Here is a 12244-nt window from a genome sequence, read left to right as displayed (position 1 = left end):
ATTTAAGTGTAATGAAATAAAGGAGAAGTTATTGGGACCTTTACATTTATCGATTCCTTAGGTAGCAACAACACAAAAATCGGCGGACCAGGCGACCGAATGTTTTAAAACGTCCATCCAAATTAAAGACTAATTAGCCTAATCCTAATCCATCGTAATTTGGGATCTTTATTGTAATTATACAAAAATACTCTCTACCAAAGAACATTAAAAGATAAACTGTAGACCTAGCTTCAATTTTAAAAGAAAAGCGGGACACTTTTTAGTGAATTGTTTTTTAAAACAAAGTAAATCATTAGAATGTATTAAAATTGTATGTATTCTGTTTGAATAGGTTGTGGTGAATACATCTATGGTGAAATTAGGTCAATTCAGTCATCTATTAATATATTATAACTTCTTTAACATCATCTGACACCCTCTTCAGCAAAATGGAAGTGTTCAGGTTGAGCGGGACACTTTGTTTGGTAAAGTGGGACATACTATATCATGAATAAAATGAATAATTAGACACATAAGAAATAGGCTACTTTTTAAAACATTTAAATATTTATTAATACATTCAAGTATATAAAAAGTCACATAACAGATATCATCCAATTGATTCAACAACATATATAATAATTCATGTTTGCGAGTAGACTCAAGGTAAAATTCTTCAATTAATCAAAACAAGTCTATGTAAATTTAGATTTAGATTTTTTATGCATTTGTGGAACTGATGCAAATATTATAACCTAGAACTGAACATTCAGTGAACAGAACACTCTGGACTTATGGATGACGATGACTTCATATGTTGTGAATGACCTCAGAGAACACATTCACAACATATGAAGTCATCGTCATCCATAAGTCCATTAAGCTCTCCGCAGGACTCATGATACCACTGTTTGCAATAGCAGCAAGCCACCCAGTCCTCACTGGCCTTTGGGTCACTTGCATCTCCATAGACTTCCTTGCAAGCAGTGCAGGGGTCACTTCCCTGTAGCTCTTGCCTGAGGCGTGGCAGTAGCCTCCCACCATCCCTTTTACTCGCCTTTGAAGCGTTGACTTTGGGACATTCCACACCATGGCTAAAAACCTTAATTTTGGCTCCTTTCCCTCAGCCACCTGCCTCTGGTACTCTTCAATAGCCCCTGCCATTCTATCTTCCCTCCTCTGGTTTAATGTTCTTCCCTTTATACATCCTTTCCCTCTCCGTTTTCTCCTGTCACTTTTCTCTCCTTTCTCTCTCGGTCCCTCTCCTCTCTGTGTTGTTGCCATCTTTTATAAATTATCAACCTGAAATTTCATATTGACACACAATTCTTACTAAAAAAATATATGTTTTTAATCATATTTATTTATTATTCATAAAATGGCTATTCTTACTAGCATTAATATTACCCTGTCCCACTCAATCTGAAATGCCCTGTCCCACTTTATCTAACACTGTCAGGTTAAGTGGGACAGTATTGTAAATAAAGTTTTCATAAATATTTCATACAGTTTCTTGCTCATCGTTATTTATTTATTGATTGACTAGCAGCATGAGAGCATTTAAGAACAAGAATTCCATTGTTACATCATAAGTGACAAAGTTATCAACGTTATCATTTTAAAATCTATTTGCCCTTGCCAGGTGGCTTACCTCCAAGGAGTGAAACAATTTGAAAAATAACAACGCGCCCACCTATCACATATCACACCAATAAAAACCTTTGTTTCATATCCAGCAGATATGAAGCAACAACACAATAACAATTCCTGTGATTGGCTTATGAAATTAACCCTTTACACTACCAAAATACTTAAGTGTCCCAGTCAACCTGATGTCCCACTTTACCTGACTTCACCTATTGGGTGTTTGATGCATATAGATGTCTAGATAATGTATGAGGACAACATTGGACCTTCACGTTACTTTGAGAAATACCCTTTCGTGTCCATACAGTTTTAGAATGTATTATCAACATATTGTTTGCCCTTTGTCTTTCTATTGCTCGATATGGCTGTAATAATGTAGTGGCATGAGTTCGTGCCATAGATACACACGAGGGCTAGTCATAATTTCCTTTATAGCATGGAAAATTTCGCGGTTCACAGTAGGTAACTCCCTCAGTCAGTTCCCTCTCGTGACACTGACCACCTTATGCGAGGAGGCGGGTCGTGGGATCATGGGCAGAAAGAAATGAGATGCAAGTAAGAGTAATCACAATCGAGTTTTAAAATATAAACGGTAACTCAAGACCCACAAGGCAGTTTCAGATTTATTTTAATGTTGTGACAGGCAGTGGCGGATTTAGGTATGGGCGGCATCTTGCCGGGGGCGGCAGTAGGCGCCCGCACAAAAAAATTCGGAATGGTGACATTTGCGCGATTGGTTTTCTATCGCTCATTTGCACGTCACGTCAATGATATCTTGTCACCATGTGGGTCAATTAACCTTGTCGGAGTGGGTGTCCTGATTCTAGTTTGTGAGCTAGGCAGGCTACTACCTGGGAAGGTCTCTCACTCAGAAGTATGACATGGGGAGGGGGGCGGGGGTAGGTTGACCTCAGGTCTCCCCACTGGAAGCCCGAGGTAGGGGAACGGGGGAATCTATCAAATAGAGCACCTCTATTTTTGTACAGTACCAATACAATTAGTAAAATCACTCACACTACGAAATGCTACCAAATAAACCACAATTCATTCATAATATTGTGAATATATAGTTTCACAGATATATTGTTGCATTTTTTTTGTTTGTGCGAAATTGTTAAGAATAATATAAAATCTATTATGCTGGTTGGGATCGTGACCAACAGACAGGTGTGGAAAACAACACAAGGTCACATCTTCTGACATCAAGACCCCCTTTCAGGCATGCACTGAAAGCCAGAAAGCCACATCTTCTGATATCAAAGATACTGGGACCAACACTGCTAACATGCTGACAAAGACTAGACAAAGAAAGCTAGGGTAATGCATTCACAAAGGCAACTCAGTGCTGTTGTCACTGCAATACAATGCAAAATTAAAGCTATAATTAAATTCGGACTTCATTAGACCAGGAGGGAGGGAATGTATTCACATAAGTGCCAAGAATTCAAAGGGAACAGAGATTACTCTTACTCTACTGTCCTTGACCTCTGTGGCATATTTGAACATCAAAGTGAAATTTGTGCTGTTGGAAAAAGGAGGATGCTGCTTTGCCTGAAAATGTAGTTTTCCATTCAAGTTCTGGGCTAAGCACTCTTGGCAGGAAATGTCCCCCCCTCTCCCCCAACCTGTAACAGTGACACTAACTCTAATTACATACAACCCTACTGTTAGCAAGAAGAGGGATCACTGCTAAAATAAGAGACCATCTATCTTAGTGGCCAGACAATAGCATATATCTACAAGCTAACTATGCATGGGGAGGCTGTAATTACACATGCTACAGGAATCCAAAATCTTTGCCTTTGTAAAATATTGCACTGACAGTATTTGAATTGAATGGTGGATAAAGCATGCAGGGGGTAACTATTCAGTCCCCAGCATTTCCGTAGACAAAACTGTCATGTGACCAAATCTTAACAGACAGTATTAGCTGCTGAGCTCCACAGCTGCTGAGAGAAGGACCAGCATAACCTATGTGTGTACTTTATATTTTGAAGACAGGAGAAAAACAGGGCTGCTTGAAAATAAAAGGTGTTCTAAATACTGCTACTACATATTTTATGCTACATGCATATGAAATTGCGCCTTCACATATGTAATGCAGGTGTGTGTGTGTGTGTGTGTGTGTGCAGTTGTTTCCATTCAGTGTTAAGAATGTTTAAAAGATTTAGAAGTACTTGTCTTTGGGTTTTTCAGAGGAGGGAAAGCAAAGACAGAAGAAACTAAAGTAGCTGACAGGGAAAGGACTTTGGAAGTGGTCCTCCTTGACAAATGATTCAAAAATAAAGAAGACAGCAGCCTTGCATTCTCAGTTCTACTTCCCTCCCAATTAAACATTTAAACATACAAAAGGAAAGAACAGCCCTAACCAAACTGAGTAGACATAGAACTTCTGCGCCAGCAACAATTTTATAATTATCATTTATGTCAGAAAAGAGGAGAATGTGTCATATTCATTCAACAAAAGAGTACATTTTGCAGCGTTACAATTACAATATCTGTTATTGGGCCCCATAGCAGCTTCGAGAATTTATTCACAGCATAACAGTACAGCAATTGAACAATTAAATGATATACTGATAGCTATTTACAGTTTCAATTTCGTTTTGTGCCTGCACACGCAGAAGTCATTCAGCCCCATCTCGCGGCAATTTGGTCGTCAGACTAGTAGAAACCAGATTGCCGACAAGTCTACCGACAGTGACGTTGGTGAACAGGCAGACGAGCGGTCGCAGTCTGTCCTCGAGCACAAGGTCAGAGTTTCGCTAAAGGGAATACTCTATAGTAGAATACTCCAGAAATACCCTACTGCCAATAACTAACCAGCGAACTAAATATAATGATCAAAAACATGAAATAATGTAAACGTGTACAAGTCATAATAAATTAACGTTACATGAGAAATATATATAAAAAAATACAACATCATTAATTAACATGATTTGTGAGTAGGCTATATTTTGATAATATGCGTGGCGAACGACGAATGTGATCATAGTTATACATTTCGTTTATAAACTTATAAAGTTACCTATAAAGTTATAAAGCGTTATCAACACAATAAATACAACGCATTTTACAACTGAACCATCCAAACATTTAAATTTTCTCAAGACGTATTATCGTAAAAATCAATTTCACCTCTTTTGAACCATAGAAATCAAAAGTGTACTCGTATTACCAAATTGATTGTATGTGCACACGCACGCGTGTGTGTTTTGACTAACTGCATTAAAAAACCGAACGCTGTGAGATGACGTGGCGGTGCTGTCTAGGCTATATTTAGATTAAATTAAGTCCAAAGGGAAAAAAGGAAAACGGTCGTTTTAAAGCAGTTATTTTTAACTAGGAAAGAGGTTGCAATACCACAACCAACCGCCAAGGGGAGTACGGTTTTTAATACCCACGAACAACCCAGTTGCACAGGGTGTCGCTTTATCTTGGAAATGACGTTTTTCGAATTGATACAATAATCCTGCCCCATGCATTCATCTGAAATTTACGAGCACTTTTTCATAATTATTTGAACAAAACAATGTATGCCCGTAAGTGTTTTGCTTAAGAAAAACCCCACGTCTCTTGCACGTTCCTCTCGTTTCCCTGTAGTTACTGTAACACTTTAATTTTTGTGCAATTACAGCCTTGCCACCGAAACCATAATAATGTTATACTGGGGAGGAGAAAGAACTGCAATAAACCCTCTGAAAGATTAACGGCCCAGTCGTTCTGAACTGTAATTAACGATGACACTGTAAAGACAGGGAAGAAAGGGTGAATAGGGTGGAGAAAAGAGGGGAGGGGGTAATTAAAGCTTTTAAAAAGTATGAGCATTAAAACTGAAATCAAGATATCATCAACAGAAAAATGCAGTATGATGAACTTAACAAAAAAAATTAAAACAAATTACTCCGCCCAGATCAACAGTACAGTAGGTGTTTTGGCATTTTTGCTTGAAACAAAAATAGTTGGTTAGCTGAGAATTTATTCAAGAATTAATACCTCGTGTGTTGACAGCCCCTTCCACTTTAAGGAATGTGTATTGAATATGTGTTGGGTGTTTAACTAAATTTCCTGAGGGTGATCAGGTGGGACTTATAATTTTGGTTGGGAGAAGTTGAAAACCGTCCAACTGTGACAGTATGATTTATCAATCGACAAATGCCTGATTGCCAGAGGGTCTGGACGACAGATATACAGTGAAATAGATAAATAGATAGATAAACAGACATGTATGTAAGAGGTGGAGATGCGCGCGACACACACACACACACTTGCTGTCTGTCTCTCTCGCTCTCTCTCTCTCGCGCGCGCTCTCTCTCTCTCCCTCTCTCTCTCTCTCTCACACACACACACATGCACACACACAGTTGAAGCTAAGGGAAGCGTATGACCGTATGCTCTCTCAGATCTGGAAAACTTTTCTCTTCTAACGTGACCTAAATGATGACAAAATAAAGACTTCTTCTTACTATTATTTTACCCTGGCGCAGCTTTTCTGGAGCGAAAAAGCCCGACGAAAAAGAGAGGATTATTTTACTTCCATACTTTGGTATAATTTGCCTGCAAGGATGAGATTCAGCCTGGACTGAGTCAAATTTCGTCGGCTTTCCATTATTCAATTTCTGAAAATTTCAGGAGATATTTTTTCGACCGGTAAAGTCTTCTGTCTGTTCGAAAATCGAGTAGGCTTTTCTTTCATCTTTATGTTGTGTCACATATTGTAATCACTTGCTTTATAAATATTGATAGCATATTATAAAATATTACCTTACACAAACTGTTAATTTTACATGCTTGACGATCAAATATTACGTAACTTCACCAGCATTGTGGAGTCTGAAAGAACGGTAACTCGGCGTAACTTCTGTTATTAAAATGATGCTTGCAGAGTTCTAGATTGATAAACATGTTTCGGAAAAAATAGGCTAATGACGCATTTTGTATTGGTGCTGAGAACCATTCACACAAACCATCATAAGTGACAGTAAAATAAGTCCATGAAGCGAATAGTCTTTACACACTCAACTTGAACGCAAAGGATATAGTCTAGTACCTCGGAACCATAGTCTACTTCTTTCCGTAACAGTAGCCTATGTAATGGCTTTTATATGCCATATGCAAACTACATCTTTGAATGGAAATAATATCGCGCATTATTCTATTTGATGGGCATAAAAGCCATTTCTTAATGTAAATAAATGATGAGAAAACATATTTGAATGACTAAATTTAGAACACCTAAGTATTGCGACGCCACACGTTTTACATAAGTTAAAACAGAGGTTTCAAAGAGATGTTTGAGAAGTAATCACAATAGTGTAATCACATTGGTAGCGAAGTGAAATAATTGAAGCTTGGTGGTCCTGTCCCCTTGTTATTAGCTATTATTTAAGTAAACTTTAATGACTCCACATTTACTAAAAGCCCAGATTTACACCTCCAGGGAAACTCGGAGACTGTTCGAGTGAGCCATATAATCGTTGCGGAGGGGCGGACAAGCTAGTAATTTTTTTCTCGTATTACAAACAGCTGCATAGGAAACCATTTGAGCGTGACCGTTCTGCGTAGTCACGCTCAGTTATAATTAGAAAGATTAATAACAGCTAAATGATGAAAATGCCAGCCTCAAAACCTCGAGCTGTGTGGTTCCCTCACTTGGCGGTGCTCCTGCTAGAGCTGGCTGGCTCTGCGCGAGGTTTCTCTACGTGCCAGTCCTTCGACTTGGACGACTACAAGTCTAAACGAATAGAAGCCGTGCGGGGACAGATCCTCAGCAAGCTTCGAATTCGGGGGACACCCGAACCTTACGTGACACCGCCACCCGAAGATGTGCCCCTCGAGGTCATGTTGCTCTATAATAGCACCCGGGAAATGCTGAAAGAGCGCGCGCAACAGGCCGAATCCGCCTGCGAGCGTGAGAGTAGCGAAGAGGATTACTATGCCAGGGAGGTGCAGCGTGTTGACATGGAGCCACCCCGGATTGATACGAGTGAGTGAAAAATAGAAACATTGTTTTAAACGAAGTGCAAGGAAACGAGGTCAACAAGAAGTTTTGTTATAATCAAATATAATTTACATTATATGGAAATCCATGACGCGTGTTCTGTTTCCTGATTGACAGACAAATACTTCCCCTGACAAGGCAGTGTACGAGTGATCCCACGTATAGCCGTTAGTCTGTAGTTGATGTAGAGAAATCTGTTTGGTTGCATCAAAATCAAACTACTGGATGGTTGTGAAAAGCGCCCGATCACAAACTGCTGTAACAGCCCCGAAATTTAGAAGGGCACGTTTTCAGGTGGTAGCGTGAAGAAAGGAAAAATAAAGAATATTTCAGTTAAATGATGGGATTGGGTACTCCCACAGCAGTCACCTTAAACTACTGCCTGTGATATGGATGTCTGTTACTTGTAACAATTTATTGATGTTAAAAACATGATTTTGTCTTTTGGTTTTTATGTCATTTAGGAGTGCAGCTGGAGATAAGAATAATGCTTTCTTTATTCTTCTACACTCATATGCAGATGTGATCAGCAGTGGACCCCCCAGCCCATATTTTCGGGTGCTGGGGTTCGATGTCAGTCACATGGAGAGGAACAATAGTACACTTGTTAAGGCAGAGCTGAGGATCTACCGTGTCCCTAACCCTCGCGCACGTGCAGTAGAGCAGAGGGTGGAGATCTCCCAGGTACACAACATAACGATATACAAAACACAAATCACCTTGATAGACTAAGGTGTTATGCGCCATTAGTGACAACCTGCTGTTTTAGAGTGTGTAAGCACCAGACAATAATTTTTAGCAAAGATACAATGAGATTTTGTCAGAATATAGCTTTATTTTCTCACTAAAATGCACCTGCATTCTCTGTTTAAGTTCCATGTTTTCAGGCTCTCTTTTTCAAAAGGTGCACCATCAGAGACCCCTCAGGGGAAAGGGGAGTGTTAGTGCTGGTGCATCAAGTATTTCAGTGCTGGCACATCCTGGGGTCCCATAAAGTATTTGTTCTTCATGCAACTTTGCCCTGTTTGCATGAATAAACAGTTGATCTCTTCATGTCACAGGAATAGTAATAAACACTGTCTTGTGGTTGCCCAGAGCTAAATCAGTGTTTACCCTGACAGAACATCAGCCACATGGCCTCACCCATTTTTACATGCCTGAGCAGTCACCAGGAATAGTGCATAGCTATACCAGGTGTAAATGGCATATTTGTACATGCACACAGACTCTGCATTCTTGCATTCCTGTCTCCTACTGCCAGGTGTTGAAAGCCCGGGATGTGACCACACCCTCTCAGCGCTACATCGACTCCCGCACTGTGCGCCCCCGCGCCAAGGGGGCATGGCTGTCAGTTGACGTCACTGACACCATAAAGGACTGGTTGTCGCACAGAGGTCAGGGCTGAAGTCAACTTTCCCTCAGTGAACATGGCAATCTTCACACAGTTCAGCGAGTGTGGAAACACTGCAGCACGTTATTCTTTGAAACAATGTAACTTCATCAGTACATCACTTGCTGGGTATTTACTGTCATCATGCTTTGCTTCCTAAACAGATAAACTTAACCAAACTGAGTTATGAAAGCTTACACATCACTCATTATTCAGTTATACAGCTGGGGATAGTGCTAGTGAAGCACCTGGATAATTTGCTACAATATCTCCATTCCATGCAACATTCAGACCTCCCCTTCTTTTTGCATTCTCCTTTATCTTACTTGTTTTGTTCCTTCTCTCTCCCTCATTCTCTGTGTTTGTGTTACTCAGACAGGAACCTGGGCCTGAAGCTGAGTGTCCACTGTCCTTGCTGCACCTTTGTCCCCTCCACCAACAACATAGTCCCCAACAAGAGCGAGGAGCTGGAGGCTCGTTTTGCAGGTGTGCATGTGTGTGCGTGTGTATGTGTGTGATCATGGGAGTTGTGTGGGGCTGCACTCGTTGGTGTATAGTGGTGACATAACCACTATGAGTATTGGCAAGTGCTGTGTGCAAGATACATGGATCATGTATTGTCCTGTGTGATACACCTGGGTCATGTGATCATTTGTAAGGGACATGTTAGGTCACAGTGGCCCACAACCTCCCTGACAGAGCGTGTCATTAATGAATAATGATGATAGCGGTGGCTGGATGTACTGTAGCTTGATATAATTTGTAGGCAACCCCCAGATGAACTTTTCCTGCTTGTTCTCTCAAACCAGGTATTGACGATGATTTAATCAAGCAGTTCAAGAAGCTGGGGGCCACCAAAGGCCAGATTGAATTCAGCACCAAGACACCCCACCTTATTCTTACTCTACTGCCTAGTGACAGGCTAGAGAACCCGGCCAAGAAGAACCGCAAGAAGAGGGCTGCAGCCGACACCCCCACATGCTCCCGGTACTAATGTTACCACAGATACTCTATGTGACCAGATATTTAGTCTATCCATTCCTTCCGTCCTGTGCACTTCCTTGTTTAGGAGCTTCTGGTTGGTAACAGGAGGTTCCGGTGTTGCCTGTGTTTCTGCAGAATTGCAATAAATTGCAACTGCAATTGATGTTTTGCCCTAGACCACACTTCATAAAGAATACTGATAATCAGTCAACAAGTCACAACACTTATAGCTATATCACTGGCAGAGATAACTTTCTGTGTGAAGCAAAGGTCGATATGTACAAAATCCATTATGTTACTTTATGTATAGTTAGTTTCCATGTGGCTAAGCGCCAAGGGTTAGAGATGTGTGCTACTTCACTAGAATGCATGTAACCTTGGTTACATGCATCCTTGGTAGCACCCCTAGTTTTTTGTCTGTGCTTGTGGGCAGGGGTGCATGTTGCAGAATCTGTGTATGTGCAGAGATATCCCTTGTGTGTTACCATGTGGCATAGCTGATGCATGCATGTCATTGCATTTTTTCCGTTTCAGTAATGCAGATCAGGGCTGCTGTTTGCGTTCCCTCTACATTGACTTCCGCCGTGACCTGAACTGGAAGTGGATTCACGAGCCCAAGGGCTATAAAGCCAATTTCTGTGCTGGAAACTGCCCATATCTGTGGAGTGCAGACAATCACTACAACATGGTCAGTGAATCCCCACTCAACCAAGCTCTGGACAGCACAGCTGAGAATAGTTTGGTAATAGATTCAAAACGTTGACAGATTGAGACCTACTTCACTCATTTGTCCAATTTTTCACAAAACCAGTGCAACAATACACCAAAATGCCAAACCTTCACAATTACATATGAACAGAGGGAAATGTACAGGCTTTACTGAAACACACTGTCATTCACTTACATTTCATGTTTTAAAGGTGTTCTGTTGAAAAGGAAATTAAGTAACAGTGATATTTCATGAAGGTGAAAAATGCACTATACCCTATGTAATACATGTCCTTAAATTTAGTTTGATTTACTGTTGATTCCCTTATGCTGATTTATCATGGGATGAATGTTAAGTACAGATCCGGTGACCAATTTGCTTGTTTTGGTCCACTTCTAAGACTTAAAGCGTGTGTGTTGGCAGACAATAGTTCAGGATCTGGCTCAGGATCTGTAGCTTAAGTTTAAATCTTGTATCTTAGCTCCAGCAAGGTGTTCTCTTTTTCTGGGTCACTTTATAATCTTTCTTATTGTGGGCATAAAGGCATGGAAGTCCTACAATAATACTTGCTGTTTGAGTCTCAGAGCCTAAAGGGGCAGCCTCCAGATCAAAGTGCAATACATTTGAACTCAGACTGATGCTGCCAGTGAGTAACCAGTTGCACAAGTCAATCAATCAATTAATCAATCAATCAGATTTGATAGATATCCATAATCTGTGCATTGCCCATCACAACCATTGGACAATAGCATGTAAACCACTCTGAAACTAGCTGCTTTTAGATGGGCTTCTCATCACAGCCTGTCTCTCCCTTTCGCTCTCCTTTTCGCTCTCCCTTTCTCCCTCCCTATCTATCTTGCTCCTTCCCTTTCTCTCTCTTTTCCCTCACCCTCCTGGTCTCTTTCCCTCTCTTTCCTTCACTCTTTCCCTCCCTGTCGCTCCTTCCCTCACTCTCTCATAGATCCTGCCCCTCTACAACAAGCTGAACCCTGAGGCTTCAGCTTCCCCCTGCTGCGTGCCTCAGGACCTGGAGCCCCTCACCATTGTGTACTACATGGGACGGACGCCACGTGTAGAGCAACTTTCTAATATGGTGGTCAAGAGCTGCAAATGCCGCTGATGTCTGGCAGGAGGAGAGGGGGAAAGAGAAGAGGGAGGGCTCAGGAGGGTAGGGGGAGAGAGGAGAGGAAGGGGTCAGAAGGGAGGGGAAGACAGGATAAGGAGGAGCCAGGAGGGAGGAGAGGGAGGGGCCAGGACAGTAGGGTGGAAGGAGCCAGGAGGGAGGTTGTGAGAGAAGAATGAAAAAGAAGGAAGTTCCAACATGCTACAGTATAGGCTCCTGTGAATGAAAGGCCTTGCCTGTAAAAGGAATGGGAGAGAGGTTCAGCATATAAGTAAGGTCTAATCTGATGGGCTCTCTCTCTTGTTCTCACCTTCCCTCACTCCTTTTTATCTCCCTGTGGAAACAGACTTTCTGAACAACATAAAATGTCAGAAATCCCCAAGGAAGTGATTACATTCTCCATTT

At 41.1% G+C, this 12244-nt stretch overlaps 1 protein-coding gene across 1 annotated transcript; it reads left to right on the top strand.

Annotated features, from left to right (window-relative positions):
* The first annotated feature begins 6314 nt into the window (after positions 1-6314).
* On the top strand, positions 6315-11851 carry tgfb5 (transforming growth factor, beta 5). The gene is made up of 7 exons (XM_036548947.1): positions 6315-7618; positions 8154-8317; positions 8895-9027; positions 9399-9509; positions 9833-10010; positions 10542-10695; positions 11678-11851. The coding sequence occupies exons 1-7, from the start codon at positions 7237-7239 to the stop codon at positions 11834-11836; spliced, it is 1281 nt and encodes a 426-aa protein (XP_036404840.1). The 5' UTR covers positions 6315-7236; the 3' UTR covers positions 11837-11851.
* Positions 11852-12244: the final 393 nt, after the last annotated feature.

This window comes from Megalops cyprinoides, chromosome 16 (genome assembly GCF_013368585.1).
Source record: "Megalops cyprinoides isolate fMegCyp1 chromosome 16, fMegCyp1.pri, whole genome shotgun sequence".
Lineage (NCBI taxonomy): Eukaryota > Metazoa > Chordata > Actinopteri > Elopiformes > Megalopidae > Megalops > Megalops cyprinoides.
The sequence above is the reverse complement of the archived record's forward strand: the minus strand, read 5'-3'. Positions and strand labels throughout refer to the sequence as shown.